Source organism: Myotis yumanensis, unplaced genomic scaffold (assembly GCF_028538775.1).
Source record: "Myotis yumanensis isolate MYYU_CA2020_CCGP unplaced genomic scaffold, mMyoYum1.0.hap1 SCAF_6, whole genome shotgun sequence".
NCBI lineage: Eukaryota > Metazoa > Chordata > Mammalia > Chiroptera > Vespertilionidae > Myotis > Myotis yumanensis.
Window position 1 is genome coordinate 32548493 of NW_027223757.1, and position 24917 is coordinate 32573409.

General features: G+C 44.7%; 1 protein-coding gene across 6 annotated transcripts in view; it reads left to right on the forward strand.

The window, feature by feature from the left end:
• The window catches only part of SASH1 (SAM and SH3 domain containing 1), a 220206-nt gene extending 195560 nt beyond the window's left edge, over positions 1-24646 (forward strand). For all 6 annotated transcript variants that reach the window (XM_070417871.1, XM_070417872.1, XM_070417870.1 and 3 more), the window contains 10 exons: positions 6-80; positions 1922-2065; positions 5522-5657; positions 6448-6617; positions 7343-7552; positions 8571-8721; positions 13956-14069; positions 17779-18881; positions 20159-20290; positions 21235-24646. In XM_070417871.1, coding sequence (XP_070273972.1) covers positions 6-80; positions 1922-2065; positions 5522-5657; positions 6448-6617; positions 7343-7552; positions 8571-8721; positions 13956-14069; positions 17779-18881; positions 20159-20290; positions 21235-21498 — 2499 coding nt within the window. In that variant the 3' untranslated portion in view covers positions 21499-24646. The remainder of the gene's footprint in view (positions 1-5; positions 81-1921; positions 2066-5521; positions 5658-6447; positions 6618-7342; positions 7553-8570; positions 8722-13955; positions 14070-17778; positions 18882-20158; positions 20291-21234) is intronic.
• Positions 24647-24917: the final 271 nt, after the last annotated feature.

Genomic DNA, 24917 nt, shown 5'->3' on the forward strand with positions numbered 1-24917 from the left:
CGCAGAGAACCTGCAGTTTTGGAGGATTTGACTTGACCAATCGCTCTCTGCACATCAGCAGTAATAACTCTTACCCGATGGTGAGTACACATCAGCGGGAACGCAAAAGGTTCGAATCCAAGCGACGTGGTTGACCGAGTTTCACGTCTAGCCTCTGAGAATTGATGCTGGGTAATCTTTTCCTTGGTGATCCTAAATCCTTTGAAAAGAAGCCCTATTTCACCCATGCTTAAAAAATATTTTAATTGGATTTATTGGGGTGACATTGCTTAATAAAATTATATAGATGTCAGGCGTACAATTCTCTAATACATCATCTGTATATTGTATTATGCGTTCACCTCCTCAAATCAAGTCTTCCATCACCAATTATCCCCCCCTTTACCCTCTTCTACCTCTCCCACCCCCCTTTCCCTCTGGTAATCACCATACTGTTTTCCGTGTCTATGAGGTTTTTTTTCTTCTTCTTTGCTTAATCCCTTCACCTTTTTCACCCCCCGCCTACTCGCTCCCCATTCCCCTTCCCTTAGAGACACTTCTCTTTTCCACGGGAACAAACCACGACCACCTCCGGCCTCCATCCCTCTCTGTAGCAGCACCATTCCTTCAGTGCCTGTGTTTCCAGTTTCCTCCAAGTCACAAATCCAGATGCATCTGGCCTCTTGGTCTCACGCTAGTTTTTGCTCACGCTGGCTGTAAGTGCACATGGCTGCTACACACAGACAGGGCCAAAGGATGGAGCCTGTGATTAGCATTCAAGAGCATTTGCCAACATTTCTAGAAACCAGTTTTATCAGAGGCCAAGTTCATAGCCCCATATTAAGCCTAGGTCTTTCTGATCTGGGGTGTCCTGGAATGAACCCTGTCTCCTTGGGGCCAAAGCAAACCAGTCTTCCATGGGCTGAGCTTACTGGCTCCTCCGACCCGCTTCTTCTGGATCCCAGTGTGGGGACGGGTCGCCACTGTGCTGTACACGTTCTCCCCGTGTTTCCTTGGGAAGGCCCCGGGGGCGCAGGTGAGCTCTGCGTACAGTTTTGTTTTCCCGTCGTGCATTTTGTCAGGAAACTGCTTTATGTTGTTAAATGTCCCCTAAAAACACCCATCTGTGATTTTGGAAGTATTTGAGAATTTCCTGGAAGAATAAAACTATTTTATTTGGACATCAAATTTTATGGATTTGTAAACTAAAAATGTTACGTAGTCAGTCTTCTAAAAAAATGGGAGAAAGTGTGTTTTCTCTGACTTTCCAGGGAAAGCTGTTTTCTGTTTCAGTGAGAAGTAAGACAAGAGGTGTCCACTGTGTAATTGTTTGAGAAAAGGAAATTCACGCACTTAGGAGCCGACCACACCGAGGGCCACCCTGAGGCCACCTGATCAGGTGTTGACTTGTGATGACTGAGGTGTCCCATTTTGTTCTCACCGCTGTCCTAGGTGCTCAGTAATACTGGCTTTCTCTTCTCCCCCACTGCTGGGATTGTGTGAACCATGGTTCATCTCAGTCACTCTATTGATGAAATGCAGTTCCCTTGAGTATTTCACTTGGGGAGGCGGGAAGTATACTAGGGGAGGAAATGTCCTAAGATTAAATAAAATAAAATGTATTCACATCCCACTTTAAACAAACAAAAGCCCTTAGTGAATCGCTTTTAATTTTTAATCAAAAAGATAAATAGCATACACCTGAAACTAATAAAAAACAATATTGAACGTCAACTATAATTGAAAAATAAAACAAGTTGAAAAAACAAACAAAAAAAGTTAAAAAATGATTAATAGCCTAGCACTCGGTTAACAGGAAACATTTCAAAATCCTAGGGGATGCCAGGATTTTTCTGAGACATAGAACATTAATGGTTTCGATAATAAAGCCTGTTTGGGGGCTTTGTTTCCTGTGATTAATGGTACCTACTTTGTTTTGCAGGGTAAAGAAGGAGATTTTGTGTACAAGGAAGTCATCAAATCACCTACTGCCTCCCGCATCTCTCTTGGAAAAAAGGTCAAATCCGTGAAAGAGACAATGAGGAAGAGAATGTCTAAAAAATACAGCAACTCTGTCCCTGAGCAGGTATGCAGGTGCCAATCGAAAAGTCCCCCTGGTTCCTCCTGACACAAGGAAAGCCGAGGATGTCAGCCTGATATTTTAAACGGTGCTAAATACAGACATTCATTGGCATTAACCCGGCTCAGGACCATGCTTTGTTTATGTAGACGAGCATTTGGTACAGCAAACACGGATTAAGCATTTAGGGTCATCCCAGCACCATGCTAGGTGCTGGGAATACCAAGTGCAGGCCTTACTTTCTACGTACAGATGGGCGGAGAGGCAGACATGTAAAAAATGTGTTCTTTAGTGCAGTAAGGGCACAAATTTAAAACCAAAAGATTTTATTTTCTAAAATAAATCCCTTGCTACAAAATGGATGTCCCTAGAATCAAACCTTAAAAAAAGACACTCAAGTTTTCTTAGGCAGCAGACCTTTCCGGTGTAGCATGAGTTATAGAAGCACACCGCAAGTCTGAGAAGGAAACTCGGAAAACGCTTCCTGGCAGTGGGCTTCGGTAGTAATCATGTCTCCACAGGGATGTTTTCACTCACTGGCTCCCTCTGCAGCTTTTAAGATAACTCAGAACTGATCCCCTCCAATTCTGTAATCCCATCACTAGAAAGAAAGTTTCTATCTTGTGTGGGTGGAGGGAATAAAGACGGGTGGAGAGCTGGGCCTCCAGGTAATTCTGACCCTTACATTTTCAGAGCCCTCACCTCTGGCACCTCTATAGTGTTCGTTCTTGTAGTCTGTTGAGCATTTTTAGTGTCTGCCGGTTTTCTACTTGAAATATGTAGGTAATGCTGATTTATTTACCAAATAGAAAACAGGGAAAGCAGACATGTGGGCTCAGCTGCTGCCCTCTGGTGGGCAGAGTAAGCTAAAATCCAAGCAGCCCCTTGTTTGAATCACTGAACACCAGCTAGGCAGCCCAGCCACCTAGTGATTCATGCAAGGCCTGCCCAAGAGCTTCAGTTGACTGTAGTGGTTCTCACAGGGGTGGGGTGATTTTGCTCCCCACCAACCCTAGGGCATTTAGACAATCACAACTGGGGTGGGGTGGGGTGGGTGCTACTGACATCCACTGGATAGAGGCCAGGGAGGCATCTTAGGATGCGCAGAATAGCACCCCCACTAATGTATAGTACAGCACCCCACATCATTCATCCACAATGCTGACAGCGCTCAGGTTGAGAAACCCTGACTTCTCAGACCTGCAGGGGAAGTTGCTGCCTCTATTGTGTGTTCCCTATGGTTGTTTTCTGTATTCTTTGCATTTCTTGGCCCTTGGGTGTGGGAGCGATGGTGATTCTGTATTTCTCACCAGAAATGAAGTGCACCTCGCTCTCCTGGGAAGCAGATGCCATGCCAGGGAAGCAGCGCCTCTAGTTCGCAGCACTTCATTTCGTTGGCTTTTCCCCTAAGAGCTCGTGTAAACTTCACATTCATAGGGGTTTTCTGCTTGCGCACAGAACTTTAATGTCATTTGAACATTTTTTTCTATAATTTTACTACTATACACCTACCTTGTAGTCTTAGTTCTCTGTTTTTTGTTGTTGTTGTTTTGTTTTTAAACAGTCATTTCACATAAGTGAAAAAAAAGAGAAGGAATAAGTGGCTGTTGTAATGCTTTTTGGGGAGAGAAGATGAATGTTGCAAGGTTTGATATACCACCCATTCTGGTTAGGACTTTTGTCTGCTATATGCCCATTACCTGGAATACTACCTGTTCTTATAGGGAGTCCCTAAGTATATAATAAGTTAATTAATACTATTTTAAAGCATTTAAGAACATACAATATTAGAGAGGTATATTTAATATCACTATTGTTTAAAAACCCCCAAAACCACATGTACTTTTAGCAGAAGCGTTAAAAAAAAAGAATGTAATTGGATATCTTATTTTATGATTTAGAAATGAAAATACATTCAGGCCCTGGCTGGTGTGGCTCAGTTGGTTGAGCATCATCCTGTGCACCAAAAGGTCACCAGTTCAATTCCCTGTCAGGGCACATGCCCGGTTTCCAGCTCAACCCCGGGTGGGGGCTCTCTCTCCTTCTCCCCCACCTTCTCCCTCTGCCCCTCCCTCTCCCTCTCCCTCTTCCTTTCTCCCTCCCTCCCCCTTCCTCTTTTTCCCAAATCAATAAAAACATTTAAAAAATATATTCAGGAATTCATACTTTGTAGCTTCAGTAACTCCCAAATAATGGCACCTCTGTTTATAGTTTTTGAGGCCATCTCCTCCCTTTCCTTAAATGTAAAGCACAATGTGTCTTGGATCAGAAGCTGCCATGGCTGTTTGTTGACCTTAAATGTTTGCAGGACTCAAAGAACCCTGTTAAATTTCTTCTGATGATTCGGCACCATGCAAATAACAGGTTTCGTTTAGATGGTTTGGTGCTCACATGGCTGTGTGATATGCCAGAGGTTTCTGTTGTGGCAAGTAAATCATTCTCACTGCAAACTTATAGGAGAGACATTGTCACACCAGGAATCGAATGAGCGTGCTACACTTACATGTGCAAAGGAGGGGTCCCAGGCTGTGACAGAGCCATCCCAGAAGTGATCTGAAAGAGTCGTCGCAGGTTTTCACTAACAACACAAAAGAGGAGTGATAGGTACTAAAACCTGGGGACAGCTGATAATAACTAAACCTATAGACATTTCATCATAGACTGAAAAATGGCATTTAAAAAAATATTTTTTTTATTGATTTCAGAGAGGGAGAGGGAGAGATAGAAACATCAATGATGTGAGGGAATAATTGATTGGCTGCCTCCTGCACATCCCCTATTAGGGATCGAGCTTGCAATCCAGACATGTGCCCTGACTGGGAATCAAACCATGACCTCCTGGTTCATAGGTTGATGCTCAACCACTGAACCACACCGGCTGGGCCGAAAAATTGTATTTTTGCTATATGTCTGGGTCCTCAGTTGATATTTCCTTAGCCAATTTCATTAATTTGTGTAACTAGAAGCATACGAATCTGGCCTTTTTTTAAAAAAAAAACACACAAAAAAAAACAACAAGGAATATGCATATATTTACTATAAATGTTTCCCTTCAAATAGATGATTTATTCCCTGGGAGTGATCCCAGATACTACATTGCTAATGGATTCTGCTTGATCTGCATTTGAAATCCGGCTTCTTTACTGGACTGTTGAGTATGCTGAGCCTCTAAACCTTTAACAAAGGATTTTATCTAGGAGGTAGATAGGTGTTTCTCAGGGATTTCAAGAATTTCTATTGAGCATGAAAAACAATTTTTAAGTGCTTAATTAATTGATACACAGGCCAGACTTTTAAATGGAGCAAGGATATAGATTAAAAAGGAGGAGAATACTGGCTATGGCATCAAATATGGGTATAAAAATGGATTTGATTGTTTTAGTTGAGGGCTAAATTGCTTTGAATTACAAAATGACAGTTGTCCTTTCTGATGAAATGTAATTGTGTTGAAATCCATTCCAGGACACGGGCCTCGATGGAATGCCTGGCTCTCCTCCATCCTCCCAGCCTGACAGTGAACACATGGACAAGCCCAAGCTCAAAGCCGGAGGTTCTGTAGAGAGTCTGCGGAGTTCTCTGAGTGGACAGAGCTCGATGAGTACGTCTGCTTTGTAATTGTAGATGGTTTCCTTTGGGATCAAAATCAGACTTACTGGGTGTCAGGTTCAGGCAATTTAAAGATAAAGAAGCCCACGTTCCTACCCTTAGGGTGCTGTTAGAGAGAGAGACCTGCCAAATATCTGGACCTAGAATTGTATTTGTTTAGTCGATGTACAGCAGTGGCACAAGAGAGGGGCTGATGAATTTCGATCAGAGAAGATGGGGAAAGCATCTCAGAGGAAAGATCTGGAGAGTGAAGGAGGATAAGTCAAGTCCCCAAGGTCATGAAGATGTATTCATCAACAAAGTAAGAGATGGGGCAGGGAGGAGGATTATAAATGTCACTGACAATAAATGTTGGTCAACCACTCTGACAGTGGTGGTGTCGTCAGAATGGTGTGAGGAAAGGGAGCATATTTAAATCCACCACTTTAAAAGCACTTGGCCTTGGGCAAGTTATTTGACATTTCTGAGTTTGTTTCCTCATCCATAAGATGGGGTAAAAATGTTATGCCTGACCAATGTTCCGGACTTGTGATGTCACCTGCATTCCCAGATCATAAAGATAACTTGCTGGAGTCCTGCCTGTGCAGTTAGGGGCTTGATTAGGGATAGCATTGCGAAAACTCACATCCTCCCTGGCCTCATCACTGGGTCCTGCTCTGGTCCTGACATGGTTTTGGCTCATGATTTTGCCCTTCGTGTCTTAACCTGCAGCTTCTTCAGTGTCAGCTTTGCTCTGCGGGGCAACTGTATTTATCCTTCTTCTCCCTGTGTTTCCTATACAGGTGGTCAGACAGTGAGTACCACCGATTCCTCCACCAGCAACAGGGAAAGTGTCAAGTCGGAAGACGGTGATGATGAGGAGCCCCCCTACCGGGGCCCCTTCTGTGGGCGCGCCAGGGTGCACACTGACTTCACACCCAGTCCCTATGACACAGACTCACTCAAGCTCAAGGTGTGTCTCTGTCTGGGGTCTTTGTTCTTTAAGAGGAGCTCAGTTCTTGTATAGAATGATGGGCTGCTGTGGTGCATAGTGGCCAATGTCTTAACTACCTTAATAAGCTGCTCTCTGTAGTGATTAACAAAACAGAACCAGCCAGCATTTGGGACAGAGGCGGGGCTTGTGTTAATCCTCTGTCCTCACCACCTCATCCTCCTGGTCCAAACCCCCAACCTCAGCTTCCCTGTAGAATTCCTGTTGCCCTCCAGGATCCAGTTTCTGTGCTCTCTCGCTAAAGAGACCTTCCTGCCTTCTCTGTATGGTCAGTGGTATTGAATGGGACAGATGGAGTTCCACAGTGTAGGAGGCAGTCACAGAGCAGGGATTGCCACTGGCATTTTGGGGGAAATTCTTTCTCTAAGCAGTAGGAGCTCTGGATGGTGGCTAGGCAGTCAGAGAACCAGGTACCTCCCACCTAGCCATGAGCACTGGGAGACAGACACTTCAGCCTGTGCTGCGAGAGGGCGGGGGAACGAGACCTCCAGCCCGTGTGGATTCCAGCGCGGTCAGAAGTGTTCCGTCTGGCCCTCTCCCAAGCTCCCATTCATAAGGTGACTTGTGGGACCCTGATTCTGGCCTTCGTAGTGTTTTCACATGTGGGTGATAAATACATCTCATCGATTCATGATTCATACTTTGAAATGTGCCTAATGGAAAGATCTTTGTTCCCTGGGCCCCAGAAAGGAGACATCATCGATATAATCAGCAAACCACCCATGGGCACCTGGATGGGCCTGTTGAACAACAAGGTGGGCACCTTCAAGTTCATCTACGTGGACGTGCTGAACGAGGAAGAGGAGAAGCCCAAGCGCCCCACCAGGAGGAAGAGAAAAGGAAGACCACCCCAGCCCAAGTCCGTGGAGGATCTCCTTGACCGGATTAACCTGAAAGTCAGTCCCGTCCTGTTCTGGTCACATGATGCCTCTCCTTCTAAACTAAGCAAGCACCGAAACCAGATTAGCTCAGTGAATAGAGCGTCGGCCTGTGGACTGAAAGGTCCCGGGTTTGATTCCGGTCAAGGGCATGTACCTAGGTTTCGGGCACATCCCCAGTGGGAGATGTGCAGGAGGCAGCTGATCGATGTTTCTCTCTCATCGATGTTTCTGACTCTCTATCTCTCTCCTTTCCTCTCTGTAAAAAATCAATAAAAAAAAAAAAAAATTAAACTAAGCAAGCGAGGACACTTTCAGGGGAAGGAGGGAGTGTCCTCCATAAGGGTGGCCTATTACTGTGATGAGTAGCCATTATTCTACAGAAACGCTTGTCTGTATGCTAATGCTGCCCTTGACCTCTGTCGTGGGTGTTAGCTAAGCCACGGGTCAAAATTTGCTATTAGTCCCCCAAGAGCAGTTTTTAAAATGCTCTGGGCTTGAAGCTACTTCTACCAGAAAGGGCAGTGAGCACAAGCCCTTAGGTCTCTGCTCACTTGGCTCCACAGAGGCCCTGAGTGTTCGCTCCTCTAACCTCTCCCACATCATTCTCAGCATCTGGTGGTGGTAGTGGGGGCGGGGGGGCTAAAGTGCTAGTTCTGTTCCCTCCTTGCAAAACCGCCTTGTTTCTGGGGAAGTCACAGGCCTTTCTGAGTTGGATTTCAATAGGCCTGTAACTGAAATGGCCTTGTCCACTGTGCACTGCGCGGTGTTAAAGAGATCGGCCCATAGCAAGGGCACAATTAAAATGTAAGCCAGGAGAACCCGTCTCAGCCTGCAGTGCAGGTCTTCTTAACCCGTGATCAGTGAAAAGCCCCACCTGCCTACCAAGCCAGAGGACTGGGAGCTTACAAGTGGTACTACTCTTTCAATTAGTATAACCACAGCGATGGGAAAAGTTTAGGGGTTTGAGGCTGGTTGGCGGTCATGGATCACGTGGCTGAGCCTGCTGACCCACTTCTGTGTTCTTTCCTCACAGGAGCACATGCCCACCTTCCTGTTCAATGGATATGAGGATCTGGACACCTTTAAGCTCCTGGAGGAGGAGGACTTGGATGAGTTAAATATCAGGGACCCAGAACACAGAGCCGTTCTCCTGACAGCGGTGGAGCTGCTGCAGGAGTATGACAGTAAGTCCCTTCCCCCCTCCCCCCCCACCCCTCCCCCCACGCAGAAGTGTTCCTTGCTGTATCATTGCACTCAGTCACCAGAGGCCTCCCGTAAGCAGCCAGCATATTCTTAGGTCCCTGGAGTCACTCATTTGGTCCTACTCTTTCCAAAGCCAAAGTCCATTTCGTATTATATCAAAAACACAAAGACATAAGTTCCCAGTGCAGACCTTCCTACGGGAGCAAAAGATAACCTTACTGCTGATGTCTTTTCTGGCGTGATTCTAGGTCAGTGATGGCGAACCTATGACACACGTGTCAGAGGTGACACGCGAACTTGTTTTTTTTGGTTGATTTTTCTTTGTTAAATGGCATTTAAATATATAAAATAAATATCAAAAATGTAAGTCTTTGTTTTACTATGGTTGCAAATACCAAAAAATTTCTATATGTGACACGGCACCAGAGTTAGGCTAGGTTTTTTCAAAATGCTGACACGCCGAGCTCAAAAGGTTCGCCATCACTGTTCTAGGTACTAGTTGTGGAAAATGCTGCTCTAAGTGACTGAGAATTGAATCACAGCTTTGTTAAAAAATGCAGTAGATGTCACGTTAAGAACTGTTGGGAGATGTGGTTTCAGCAGGTCGGTGGGAAACCTGGGCCCAAAAGTGATTGGCAGATGGGGAGAATGTTGCCCAGCCAAGGGTTAATTACTTCTCAGAACACACAAGGAGTTATTTTCTTCCTGAATAGGTTGTCTAATGAATAAATGAAATTCATCAGCTTCCGTGAAAGAAGCAGGAAGTGGCTGCAGTGAATACATACTAGTAGAGCAGAGAATCCCATATCGCAGGGGCTCGGCCAAAATGATAGCTCATTTTTACAGCCCGTGAACAGAATTCAGCGGGCTGGCAGCTTTTATGAAGTCTGTTTAAATACACTGTATCCTTTGCTCCATTAAGCTAGTCTTATCTCGCTCTTTATTCTTCAATCTGACATCAAAAATAGTCCTGAAATTATTCATCACAAACAGAGCATCCTTTCCAGTTACTGAATTCCAATGCATTTTCTTTCAAGTGCTTTGCTTAGGGATGTCAGTAGCTAATAGCATTTCTGTTGTTAAGACACGCCATACCATGGTTAATGGTGGAAGAGGAGAATTGTACATTACTGAAGGCATCAGGCCCCAGAGACAAGGACGCACGTGTCTCCGCTCAGTTACTCTCACTCCGGCGTAGGAGGCCCCTCCTCTATACCAACTGATACAGGGGGCCACACACCATCAAGTAGCTGTCTGAACTCTAGATACACACACTGCCTTCAGGGATAGGTTTGGAGGGAATAGTGTTTCGTAGTGAATATCACTTTAAAACCATGTCTCTTCAGTATTGGAGGTGTCTGTTGGGGGAACTGTGGCCAGGTTGTGTTAAAGAGCCTGGCCTAGTGCCTAGTGTGGCCAACCAGCTGTATTAAGAACAATTAAGGTTAAATCATCCAGTCTCCTGGACCACATCTGCTCTATAAAATAGCTCATTTGCTTTTCCTCAGTTGCTGAGAACAGCTGGTTTATAAACCCTGTCCTTTACCATTCAGAACCAGGGAAGCAATGTTAAAAAAGGAGTAGAAGGCAGGATCTGAGCTGAGTCTGTTGTATCTCATTGGCTCAGACACCTTGTCCTTCTCGGAACCCCAGCCTGAGATTTGCACAGGAGGTATTTTGTAAGGGGGAACCTTTGCCAATCATGATGCTCACTCAGAGGTCCAGGGAGGGCTCTTTGCCGCTTCACAAATCCCATTTCAAAGGTATGCTGTGCCTCTATTTATAACATTCCTAGTGCAGTGGTCAGCAAACTGCGGCCCCTTGAATGTGGCTCTTTCACAAAATACCACGTGCGGGCGCGCACGTGCAGTGCGATTGAAACTTCGTGGCCACACTCAACGGGCCAAAGAGACGCATGTGGCTCGTGAGCCGCGGTTTGCTGACCACGGTCCTAGTGCATAAAGCAGCACTTCCTTTTATTGGCTCTAAGACAAGGCTTCCAGGACTCGGGGTGCTAATTAGTGACAAGGCTCTGGGTCCAGATGATAAGGTTTTACATTCAGTGCAGTTAAATTCTGTGTTTAAGAAATATTCTAAGCAACTGACCATTAGAGGAACACAGTAGATTTATGTCAAACTAAATTCCTAATCACTGGACAGATAGAGAGATATACTGAGGTCTTAGAGATCTTGCAAGTTTCTAGCTCAGCTTCCACAGTGGCAAAAAGCTCATCTACCAACCTGCCTTGTTGCACCCATGCCTGGGCAATGCCAGCCTTCCTACGGGGTTCCATTTGGAAAAGACTCTCATTGTCCAAAAGCAATTGCCTACAGTGTTCCCACTGTCCCAGGTCTGCCCAATGAAAGCTCTCTTTACGAAAATAATTCCTATAAGAATTTTAATGAGCAGTTTATTTCAAATATGCAGAAAGGTACATAGAAAAGTAAAACAGATCCACATATCCGCCTTCTAAGTCCAAGTCAAGTGAACATTTTTGCTCCGATTCTTTTCTTTTAAAGAAATAAACGGTACAAGCCCATTAAAAGGCCTGCTATCCAACAATTCCCTTCCCTTCCCTTCTTTCGGCCATAACTGCTCTCCAGGAAATGGCTCATGTCCATGTGCACAAGAACCTTCTGATGTTTGGATACTCATCAGTGTCAGCATATTCTTCCTCCTTCTGTGTGCATGTGTATATTTGTGTGTGTGTGTGTGTCTCTGTGTGTGTGTGTGTGTGTGTGTGTGTGTCGAAGGTGGGGGTGGGGGTAGGAGTGGGGAAGAGTTTTAGCTCCAGCTAAGTCCCTTCCGAGGCAAGTTCAGAAGTCAGCCCAACAGTGTAGTCCTCCCCTCTTGTTTGACTGTGAGAATTCTCATGGTTTCAACACACCTCTTTTCCTCTTTGTACCTTGAAATTAATGATAGAAACTGCAGGGAGTGGATATGGCCTTGATTCTGCTGCACATGTAAGTGATACCCCACCTCTTCTTTCTCTCCAATGGAGGAAGGCAAGTTGCTTGGGAAACTCTGGCTTTTCGTTTTAGGGAATTTTGCTAAACTTTATAGTTAGGTTTCTGCTCAGTAGTTGCTGACTAAATCCTTTAGGAAGCAAGTGACAGCAGCCCCTTGACATATGCCTCATGATTCTACAAATGGACTTAGTTTTCAGGCGATGGGAGCGACCCCTTCCATCCCCATGATAACTTCGGTCTACCCTGCTGTGTCTGAGGAGGCTGCCATCCCCAAGGGAGCAGACGCAGTCTGCGTCTTCGTGCAGTGGCAGGGGACAGGTTTTCTGTTTCATTCCCACTGGTCAGCACTTTGGGGTCGGTTTTAGCTGAAGCAGTAACCGAACTGTCTTGCCAAGGACAGACTACATTGATTCCTCTTCCTGGGTTGTAACTGATAGCTCAAAGCCCTCATTTTATAAGTATCATTTTCCTAAATAACACGCTGGGCTAGGACAGAGACCTCTCCAAATCCACAGACTCTTCCACACAATGAGGACATCACTCTAGAATGTTCCACTTTTTGTGCGGGGCAGGGGGGGCGTAAGATTTGCTCTTGTGCATCCAATTAGTTAGTTTTTCATTCATTATTTAAAAAATAGCACTCCTTAATTTGGGGTCTATTTTAAGGGCTTCCCTTGCCATGATTTCTGCCATGATTGCTGTTATAAAATGCTTTCCATGTGAGTAACACAAACAGGAAGTGGTAAGTGGACGTAGAAGAGGCTGGCACATATGTGGGATGGCAGCCCTCTGCCTTCCCACAATTTACTTTTTTAATGACCCGAGAAAGGGCATCAGATTTCTGGTCTGTTGATTTCTTTCTTTCTCTGTATCTGTGGTAGGAGGGGAGGACAAGTGACGAGAAAAGGAAGGGAAAATAAAGCCCTTCATCATGCAACTAGTTCTTTTATATAGAAAATATTCCCTTGGTTTCTGTGTTATGTGCCCAAGCACTTACTCTGTGTAATAACAAAAGAAGTTCTTGGTGTAACCTCCATCTCAGGCCACATGTGCCCTTATTGTGCAGCGTGCAGAGTGACCGCTGGCTGGTGAAGCCCACGGGACTTCCCACGGGACTCACCCTAGACCAGTGATGGCGAACCTTTTGAGCTCGGCGTGTCAGCATTTTGAAAAACCCTAACTTAACTCTGGTGCCGTGTCACATATAGAAATTTTTTGATATTTGCAACCATAGTAAAACAAAGACTTATATTTTTGATATTTATTTTATATATTTAAATGCCATTTAACAGAGAAAAATCAACCAAAAAAGTGAGTTCGCGTGTCACCTCTGACACGCCTGTCATAGGTTCGCCATCTCTGCTCTAGGCAGACTTTCACTCAACAGAAGCAGCTGCTGCCTTTCTTTAGAATCAGGATGTTCAACTTTCATCATCCACCTGCAGAGGGTTTATTACTCAGGGCCCCAGGGAGAGGGCTTCCTGGGCTTTCCCTGCCTCATCCTTTGGGCAGAAATGCTGACCCAACACAAGGGAGAAGACAGAAGGGAAAGAACGCCCTCTAGCTCAGCCCTCATCACAGACACAAAAGGATTTCTCCCTGGCCCCTCCTGGGCGTAGGGGTTTGCGTCCCCTTCTACCCGCCTTGCTTCATTGAGATAATGCAAGGGCCAGCACATGTCACCAAGGCCAAAGAATGCTTGTAAATTGTAACAAAATTCAATATTTCATTTGACACTTTTATAATAGCTGCTAAATTTGGAAAGCATGGGACAAATAACTTGAAACACAAATCTTAGAGATTTCTAAAAAGCATAGGCCCAACTGCTACTGTGAAAGGGACATCCTCACTCTTTACTTCTGCCCCATGGGACCATCCCTGGGAAAGGACTGTGACTGTTCTTCCCCCACTGTTGGCACAAGGCTCTGGGCTCCTCCTGTTCGAGACTGGCCTCAGGCCAGTCATCGTCTGGGTAACCTAAAAGGCATCCACATACTCCCAACTATCTACTCTCAGTCTCCAAATTTGTCTTCATGTGATAATTTATTTGAAAAGAAAAATATTCTGATCTCGTTCATTTTTATCTCATTGACTTTAAAGTAATTAGTGTTCTTCCAGAAGTCCAAGGCTTAAACATGTATGGTATGCGTGGTGATGGCTGAGGATAAAACTGGGATTTGGTTGACTTGGGAACTCTGCTTTTCATTCCCCTTATGGTTCCATGCTTTGTGTTCACCTTCTCCAGGTAACAGCGACCAGTCTGGATCCCAGGAGAAGCTGCTCGTTGACAGCCAGGCCCTGAGCGGGTGCTCCCCACGAGACTCAGGATGCTATGAAAGCAGTGAGAACCTGGAAAATGGTAATGTCGGCACAGATGACCATGGAGGCACCGTCATGAGCTTTGGCTAATGACTGTCTTTCTTCCTCTGTCTGAGCTTTGGGGAAATACAGGCAATAGAAGGAGGACAGTTTCTAGGATTATTGGTGCTTAATTAAGATCTTCAGGAAGAATGAATATCCTTCAAGAACCTAGGCAATTGATGTTCTTGAGAAATGACTACAGCCGTTTTCCTATTGGTTATCCTTCCATCCCCTCTTAGACACAAAGGGAGAGTTCAAGACTAAAGAGACCCTCAACTTCCCATTGTCCTGAAACTCTTAGAATCTTAGCACTCAGTGTAGATCATGGAAAGAGCCGTGAAGTTTAAAGTGAGGAGACCTGGGTTTGAAGCCTGAATAGAACATTTATGAGCTGAAGACTTTGATGGTTACCTCATGTCTTTGAGCCCTCTTACCTCTGAAGTAGCAAGATGAGTTTCTCTTTCATAGATTGTTGTTGGACTTAACAAAGCAGTAATACATTAGTAATATCCAGCATTTATTCAACACTGACTGTAAATTAATTGGGCAGTGAATTATATACGGATTACTAATTATCACTCAAAGGCATATTTTATAGAAGGAAACTTTAAAGCTCAGAGAGGTTATATAATACCTAAAGCCATGGTTCTTTTCTACTCTGGCTCATAATAGGCTCTCAGACAATATTTTAGACTTTATTTCCCAATACCATAGCATTTTCAAGTCCGTCCTCTATTTAGTGTCATCATACATCGACCAGTGGTGTCTGGGCTTCATTGAACTGTAAGCCAGAAAGGAATGTAGTTTGTATTTGTTATAATAAGTACCTCCAAAATCCAGGATGGATTAAAATAAGTGGGCCTATTTTTAAACAAAGAAAAAGACAAAACATACCATGGAGAACCTCGTTGCAAATGTGTTTGCTTATTTATTCTGTGGAGCAAGAATATCTCAGCGCTTGGGCCTCTCATTTCAATCTGAGGATTTCCAGGAGCCCCTCTGAGAGTATGATGCCAACCCAGGGCATGAGGTTTGGTTCCTTCAGCACCACCATCGTCCCTCACCTCAGTTTTTCTCCTTTCGGACATAGTAAGCGCAAGGAAGGGCAGCCCTCGGTGTTTTCGGGGGTCACAGTTCCAGGGGCTCCTTCAATGAAACGATGGATTCTGTGGTGGTCTATCAAAGATGACAGTATGAAAACATCTGATTAATATTAAAATTAAGTGAAAACACAGACTTTATCCAAACGTTCATTGCTTCATTTTTTTCCCCCCTGTGAAAGCTAGGTCTCTGAAAATAAAGGGTCTACAATTACATCTTAAAATATTACTTTTTGCTTTTCAAAAATGTCCAAGTTTCTGACCAGAACACAACTACCCACATCTAATAAGGTACTTCCTTCTCCTTCAGAGAGCTTGGCTGCGGCTCGGAGTTATGGTCCCCACACTGCATCGCTGGGCCAGCCCTACCCATGATCTAGTTAATAACTGGAAGTTATCAGAGAATATGTGATTTTGCCCTTAGTTGGAGCATTGAGTCCCATACCCACTGCAAAAGATGGGCTCTTTGAATCAGTGGCTTACTTATAATATATCCTCCATAGTTATATGCACATGGATGACATTCAGGAAACAGTATTGGGACAACAGGATCAACCATAAATTTCATTTTGGAAAGCAGAATAAAAGTATGCAACAAAGGTCTGAAATTGCCAAAAGTTTACAATTTAAACAAACTAAAAGCATCCCCCCCCCCGCCCCCATCTTTTTGGCTTTAACCACTAAACAGTTAAAGATATGGTACCTTCCCCACCTTTGTTTATTCAAATATTAAATCAGGCTGCACAGTTCTGGTCTAATTCTCACTAGGAAAGTATTTTCATTGAAGGGAGAAACAAAGGTGTGTTTAAAGGAAACAGTGCTTCTAGTTCTAATTTCTGGTTTGTTAGGGCATATACCCACAGCCCTGTTTTGTTTTGTTTTGTTGTTTTTTTAATATATTTTTATTGATTTCAGAGAGGAAGGGAGAGGGAGAGAGAGAGAAATATCAATGGTGAGAGAGATAGGCTCATTGATTGGCTGCCTCTTGCACACCCCACACTGGGGATGGAGCCTGCAACCTGGGCATGTGCCTTGAGCAGGAATCGAACCATGACCTTCTGGTTCATAGGTTGATGCTCAACCACTGAACCACACCAGCTGGGTCTCATTGTTATTTTACTTATTATTATACTCATCTCTATTGAAACACACATGAATCCCTAGCACTCAGTTGGTTGACTAGGTTGGTAGGAATTTTACAGATGTCACTGGCCGACTTTCTAATGCTCAGAAGGATTCAGGTGCACCTGCGCAAGAACTAGATTAAAGACGGCTCACTTCAGGTGAATTCAGGCATCTTCCGTCATAAGCAGAATGTGAACATGGAATTTGTACATGTAATTTATATTGAGAGTATGGGGTGGGGGTGGGGGGAACTCCATATTTCTAAAAGGTATACTTAAGTGGTTTTATGAATTTTTAAACTTCAGATTTAATGTATATGCTTTATGAAGAATTTCCCCTTTCTAATTTACCTGTGATGATTTTTCTACTACTGAGAAATGGGACCATGGTCAGTATATTTAGTAGTAACACTGGGCTAATGATCTCCATGTAAAACTAGATAATAACCTAGCAGTGCCTAATAATGTTAGCCTAGCATGTTGCTAACATACAGGTGGCGAGGTCTGAGGGCTCACATTATTATGCACACAGGAAGACAAATGTCATTTGACTGGGTCTCTGCTTTGCCAAATGCAAAATACTAGGATCTTTTGGCTCATGTTTTATCACCAGGGATCTTCCCCTCAGCCCAGGATCAAGGCACACAACCAGCATGGTACTAACCACAGTGAGAGAAAGAGAGAGAGAGAGGGTTAGATATTGATGAAAACTAAGCATTTAGCACATCTGACCCACAGCTAGTAAATTCACCATGAGGCTTAGTGGTTAATATCAGTCAACAGTTGCCAAATAAGCAGATTACGTCTGGTTGATAGTCCAGTTAATAGTCTGACAGTTTGTTTTAATCAGGGCTGTCGTTTCACCGGGAATTAGAACCCTGTCAATATTTTATAGATTGTCTCAGGCAAAATACTCTCGTAAGCTTGTTCACTTGTTTGTACCATGGTTGGTTGACTGCTTCTAGGATTCATTTATTTTAGACACACACCACAAAGAGGGGAGGGTGTGGAGGAAGGTGTAATTTGAAAAGTCCATAGTGAACCTTAGGGGGCGGTATCATTTATGAACCTTTCCCAGCACGCGGGGCAACCGTGACCTTAGGGAATGACACTCACTAGACAGAAATCCCGGCCGTGTGGTTTCTAAGTGGGTTGTGGATGGTCAGCCCCTTCCACACTGATTGCAGCTAGGAACAGACTTATTTTGTTACCTGACACAGCGTGTTTCCTTCCCATGTAACTCCATTAATTTCGATCTCTGTGAGTCCTTTAATAAGACTACGAATTTCTTCTAAACGTAAAAACGAGACTGTAGTGACCCTTTTACCACTCAACATCACGAATGGTGCTGGTCGGCCCTGAGTGTATGTAATTCCACAATGGGATATAGGAGTTGGAGATTTCAGTTATGTTAGCACTCCTGTTTGTATCCGATTGATTCGCCTTGTAAGATGGGATTGTAACCCACTTCCTTGTCTCTCAGGCAAGACTCGGAAATCCGGCCTTCTCTCTGCCAAGTCATCAGCCGAGTCCAGCTTGAAGTCCTTCAGCAGGAATCAGCTGGGCACCTTCCCAACGCTGCCGTTACCGAAGTCGGTGGACGCCCTGAAGCAGGGGGTGGAGAACAGGCTGGGCAGTGGCCTGACCCCTCACTCTGTCAAGCGCTGTGATCAGCCCTGTGCGACTGGCTTGAACAAAAACCGGAGAAGCCTCCCCGTGTCCATCTGCCGTAGCTGTGAGACCCTGGAGGGCCCGCAGCCTGTGAAGACCTGGCCCCGATCCCAGTCCCTGGATGACCTCCAAGGAGAGCCTGATGCTGAAAAAGATGTGCCTGGCGCGGTGACAGAACCCTGCCCTCAGATTGTACCGGAAGTGCCACAAAAGACAGCCTCCTCCATCGCCAAGGCTCACAGCCCCCAGGGAGATTCTGCTGTTGACAATGCGTTGCTACTGACCCAAAGCAAGAGATTTTCTGACCCTCAGAAAACGACTACTAAGAAACTGGGTGGCTCGATTACAGCCACTTCAAGTGGCATGTCACCCCCTCCGTGTTTGCAAAACTATGATGCTCAGCCTCCTAGACACAGTTTAACAAGGACTCCTCTTGAGGGTCACAGAAAAGGCCTTGCTCTTGAAGGAACCTATCAGCCCCCGAACACCAAAGAAGGTGAGCAGAGGGGCCCTGAGGCCGTAACACCAGGCCGACATCCTACACAGCCTCCACCTGTTCCTGCCAAGAAGAGCAAAGAGCGTCTGGCCAACGGCCTCCACCCCTGCCCTCCAGGTCCTAGCGCACCGAGCCTGCCCCTGAAGAAGGGTGGCTCCAGCGGCCCCAGCGACTGTCCCTCTCCTCAGGCTCCTGAGCCTCCCTCCAGGCAGGAGCCTGGCAGCCCACCAAGCTCACGGCCACCGCCCTGGCTCTCCGAGCTGCGGGAGAGCGCGAGCCTCCAGGAGCACGGTGTGAGGCTGGGCCCGGCTGTGACCAGGAAGATCTCCTGCGCTCGGGGAGTTGATCTGGAAATGCTCACTGAAGACAAGTTACGAGCTGAAGGCATCGATCTCACTGAGGAGCCATATTCTGATAAGGTATCCAAGGCCCCACTTCAGAGGCCTCTGCTTTTATAGTCAGGCGAGAGGAACACCAGTTAACCCAGGAGGCCAGCCCGGAGGCAGGGGCCATTCTGGCAGAGCATGGGGTGGCCGACAGCAGGGGCCTCTGCAGCTTGGTGGTGGCATGATGGGGGCAGAGTGTCCAGATTAAATGCAAATACAGCCTTGGATGTTCTTTTCCTTTCTCTTTTTTTCTTTTGCCTGTTTGTTTTTAAACTTTGGCAGCTGTACATTGCAGGGAGAACTATCAGTCAGTACTAGAACTGCTTCCTGAAAGGCTTGGTGACTCTAGAGGACAGGATAGACCTGAGTTCCAGTTTTCCTGTCTTAACTCAACATGTATGTTTTTAGACATTAAAAATTCCTCATTTCATTTTCCTGTTTGTAAAATGGAATTGATAATAACCTACATAACTACCTCTTAGAGGTATTATTAGGAACAAATAAAATAAATGTGAACATACTTTGAAAATTATAGAACCCTATTCAGATGTAATAATTGTATAGTACATCATCTTGTATGGATAACGGGGGAAAGATGATGTGAAAATTGCATTGTACCAAGAACATTGAGCTCTATAATGAAAACTCATTTCTCAGTTGAAACAAATAAAGAGTGGTCTACCAATACCACGATGCCTTTGAAGACAAATGAGAATAGATGTAGCCATACGTTGCTCAGGGAAATGCAAGCTCTGTTGTAATATAATGCAGTCATGGCATCCTTGTTATAAAATTGTGACCACGAATGCCTCAGAATAACGTCCTCCTTCTCCTTAATATCTAGTGAGTAACCCCCTTTGGAATGACGCTGTAACCAACTGGACTCCCTGGCCAGGCCTGCGGTATAAGTCTTAATAGACGAGGCGCAGCAGGAGGCTACGGCAGAGCAGAAGGCTGCCCTTCGCCCTGCAGTTCAGGAGACGGTTTTCAATAATATTTTGCAAAATGATCAGGTAGAGTGAGGTGAGGGCATTGGCCCCCCAAATGTAGGATGGTTGTGTTCTACTTTAATTATGTTTCAAAACATTTTTTAGAGCTCATGACTACCTGAAAGATGAAGGTGTAAAAGTATTCGGTCTAAAACATTCTGACTGTAGAGAAAACGTATTCACTTCAAATAAAAACTTCTGTTGCTGTTTCCCGATCGTCGTAGCTCAGTGTCTTAACCTACCTTATGCTTGCTGTCTGTCCTTGGAGAAAGAGAGATCCTCGCGACCATGCCTGACACCACATTTCTGTTCCCCTCGCAGCATGGCCGCTGCGGGATCCCCGAAGCCCTGGTGCAGAGATACGCAGAGGACCTGGATCAGCCCGAGCGGGACGTGGCCACCAACATGGACCAGATCCGGGTGAAGCTGCTGCGCAAGCAGCACCGCATGGCGGTGAGCAGCCGCAGTGTGCGCTGCGGGGGCCCCCTCGCCCTGCTTTTGGAGTCCATTTAGTTATAGAGCTTAATGATGCCACAAAAGAACTTTTGTTAAGAGACTAGATTCATGCCCTGACAACTGAAAACAGTCAGGTTTCAAAACCGCATTGAAGTTCTTTTGTGTCATCAATACTGCAAAGTGTTCTAGTAGGGAATGTGCTGTCGTTTAGCCAGTCTGCATGGGTGAAACATTTCGGTTTTCTCCAATTTTTTTTTTAATCATGTAGTGAAAAACATTCTTAATACATCTTTGTAGACATCAGGTTAATTTCTGAGGATACCTCCCTTGACAGGGTTTGCTTCCTGGCGACTGCACACAACCTCAGGGTGTGTACACGGAATAGTCAGGTACCTTTTGGAAGGTGTGGCCCTTGGTCTTCCCCAAGTCCATTTCCCCGTCCTAGCCAATACTTGTTCTTACTGTATCTGAGATTCTTTATAACTATATCGATAAAACGTTTAATCTTGGAGCTGTTAATGTAGATTCAAATACAGTGGAAAATCTACTTGGTAAGCGCACAACCAGGAGTATTTGACTTGTCACCCTGCTGCACAGGACGGCCCACCTCTTCAGTCACCGTGGGGATCTCTCCTCGAAGAGCAGGTCACCATAAGGCAAAGTAGCCAGGAATATAAATGCTCAGAGTGTGGAGAGTTTGGGGGTTAGATCTAATTCCATGTACCTTCTAGAGCCTCACATACTTCCTTGAAAATTTGTCTCCCCTCTGAAAAATCCAGAAAAGATTCTTTATGCTGCCTGGGTTTTGACATAGAGCATCATCACTTGCTGATAGTACAGCAGTGTAGTAGGTTAGCAGTGTTCCTTTTAGGCCTATAAAAAGTAGCCCTCCAATGGCACCTGTAGAGTCTTTCTAAAAATCGTTTTCTTCCTTTATCCAGATCCCAAGCGGCGGACTCACAGAAATCTGTAGAAAGCCCCTCTCCCCCGGATGTGTTTCGTCTGTGTCGGATTGGCTGATCTCCATCGGTCTGCCCATGTACACCAGCGCCCTCACGGAAGCGGGGTTCCGCACACTGGGCCAAGTGCCTTCTCTGTCCCACACTTGCCTTCAGGAGGCCGGCATCACAGAGGAGAGACACATAAGCAAGCTCGTGTCTGCAGCCAGACTCTTCAAACTGCCGCCCGGCCCCGAGGCCATGTAGCCAGGCCCGCGACGGAACTTCCTGGACAAGAGCCACCCTTTCACTGTGCTTATGATGCTGATGCAATTTCTCTTTCCCTGGACATGCAGACCAGATCCAGAAGAAAGGCCCAGTGTGTGGCCAGACGGAGCTCGAAACCTTGGCACGGGACCAATGACCCTCTCTTCTCCAGAAAAGCCCCTTTGAGGAAATGGGGGTGGTTCTCTTTGACACCCCCGCCCCCCCTCCAAAGAAAAGAGGAGCACTTATTTTTATTTTCAGAGCACGATAGAACCAAGATGCCAACTTGCCACAAATGCTGTGCCTCCGGTCTGCCTGGGTGCCCTAGGAGAGAGGGCTGGGGGCAGAGGGAGGGGCAGCCGGTTCTATTTCTGATGGTGCCATTGACCTTCTGTCTGTCACCCTGCAGGATCCCCGAGGACCAGACAGGCTTAGCTAGGCCAAAGTAACAGACTCGGGAGTGATTATACATCGGTTGACACACTCATTGGTTCAAAAGTAAGAAAATCTGTCTGCACTAGAGGAAAAAACAGTCCTATTCTCCTTTAGATAAAAGAGACATTTTAATAATTGCTTTCTAGCAATCAGCTTTTATTTGCCTTAATGTAAGCTTTCAAGCAGTTATCTAACTAGTGTTCACTACCCTGTAACCATAGTTCCAAGTCTTCAGCTTAGACTGCCATCTAACATATCTGGGATGTTTCCAGCAAAAATGGGCTTTTCTAATGATCTCATTCTCCATGGCTTATTTTGTAGGAGTGTTTATCTGGCACAAATTTCACGTTGGCTTTCAGTTTTTAAACTAGCTACAAATCTAGTGAAGAACTATCTGGAATTCACAAAGGTATCATGTGTGTATATGTGAGTGTGGGGGGTGTGTGTGGGTGCTTATAGAACCACCTTTCATTTTAATCAGTTTAGTATTGTTACCCTGTTGGTCACTGTGCTGCGGTCTTGGCTTGGACTCCTGACTAGGTCCATCCCAAAACTCCGTCATCAGATCACCTCTGCAAAGAGTCATTGTAAGGCTGGTTTCAGAGAGATGTTTTGAAAAAGGGAAGTAGTTTATGAGATGTTTTTAAAGCTTTTTTTCTCCCCTGTTTTACAATTAAGATATTTTTTTCCTTCTTATTTAGATCATTCTTTTCATTCAAATAAAGGTTCATTTTGGAGCCAGACATACCACATATTTGCCACACATTAAGTATTTGCATATTTTCGGTTGTTTCCAACTGATATCGGCACATTCTATCCTCTCTTAGTCTTTGTGTCTGATTTTACAGCAAGCAGAAGTTTAGGCAACTACACGAATAAGGTTTCCATTTTTATAAGATGACTTGGCTTTACATTCTTATCGTGAGCACTGTGCTAAGCATTGAATGTGATTATTTACAATACAAATTCAACACAAAACTCTGATCAAAAGTTCTGTAATATTTCATCGACTCGCTAAGATAAATGATTTCCCTCAGGAGGGAAAATAGTGATTTTCTTCATCACAAAGCCATCTTTAGTGTTTGCTTTATATACTTAAATCCACGTTTCGGAGGAAAGAACGTTCTCAGGTGATGTATGTGTTCATGCTTCGGTATGCATTTTTAAAAATAATAGACATTCTTCAATGATACCTTCTGTAGGGTGCCATGTGAAGAAGTTGTGGAAATCTAGAATAAAAAAGCAAAAGCTGTCGAATTTCTATGGCACTCTTAAAACAGCCCATTTTTGTCACCTTGGGCTCTGACATCCCGGTTAGCATAGTCCATATGGGAAGTGAGGCGGCTACAGTTCTGTAACCACGTGGCGGAACTGTATTTCCCCTGGCCCGGTGGAGGCGGGGCTAAGACGGGCTTCTCACCTGTGTTTGCAGTAAGCTCAGCGTGACGTGAGGGGCCCTGCTCATATTTAAAGCTGAGCAAAATGACCACGCATAAGTCAGGTAACAGGGGAAGGAGGAATCTTGTGTGAATTCCCACGTTTCAATTCCTTTTCACTGTAACATTTTCATTTAAGTAAAAATGGCACCAGAAAAGGGAATTTTCTGTGCTTGAGCTTTTGAGAATGCCAAACCGTATTTTTGTCACTCTTCCTTGGAAATCATTGCCTTTGCGTACAAACCTCAAATTCAGGGACCACGAATAATTGTCGGTGGGAAGGTCTTCCTAATCTTAAAGTTCTGAGGTGGTTTTTACTTGATTGTGCTTTTTAAAATCCTTTGTTTTTAATTGTTAGTATTTGTTGAGTCTTCTTTTGCTTTAAACTCTTAACTTGATCTTAGAAAAAAAAAAAAAGCCTCAGTGTTTGTGTGTGACAGTTGACTGAGGTGGTTTGGGGCTGCCTGCAGGTGTTGGAAGACAGGCGGGAGGTGTCAGCAGTATCCAGGTTTAACCAGTTGCACTTGGTACAGGAGGTTGAGGAGTCAGTGGAAACGGTTGTCTAGGGAAAGCACAAAAGAAACCTGGAGAGGCAGTTAGGCTCAGGTAGTTACACATCCGTTGTGTACATTTTTGCTTGGAAGCTGTCTAGGAGGAGATGCAGCCAGCCCCGACCACGACTGACATTCCCACATAGCCAAGTAGGAGATAGACTTCTGTGGCCTGCCTGCCTTCTTAGCAGAGCCCGTTCCTCCCACCTGAACTGGCGGCGGGTGACATTGGCAATTACTGGTGTATTGGTAATCCGTTCCTGACATAGCAAAGTTTGCTTTCATACCAGCAGCAAAGGGAGTCAGTTCACCAAGTCACTGCTGCCTGTGTGTACTGTATTCTTTACAGAAAAATAAACCTAGTCGCCTGAGTCCAAGTTACCTTGATTTTTAAATTGATAGAGAAAACAAGAAACTGTCAAGCAAGTTATATAACAACTAACAACATTGCACTTTCTGTATATGAAATCAGTATTTAAATAACTTATTTTTCTCCATTGCTGTTTTTAAACATTGTAAGTAGCTGTAATATACCAGTACCAGTATGTTCTCGCAATTGCTTCAGCCCAAGAAAGCTGTGTATTGTTTTAAAAATTGTAAAAATTATTGTGATGATTCATTTAGCAAAGAGAAAGGACGGAAGGGTTTTCCTATGTATCAAAACTTGTCTATAATTGTCATCTATGTACCTAGAAAAAAAAAAGTAAATAAATTTCTTCAGTTGAATATGCCTCTTTTGTTGTTCCTTGGGTATTTCAAATATGAATGGAAGAGAAGTGAAAAGGAATTCATAAAGTGTGATTTAAGATAGAAGATATATTATAAAAATAGTAGTAACTGTATATAATTGCTCCTGCCATAACACCCCTCACTGTCTGACACACACCGATTCTCTTTGCCAATTTATTGCAATTTTTTTTTCCAAATGTTGCCAAGTCAAATCATATAATCACAGCATCTTAAACCATGAAGAGATTGGTGGAAGGCATTGATAGTC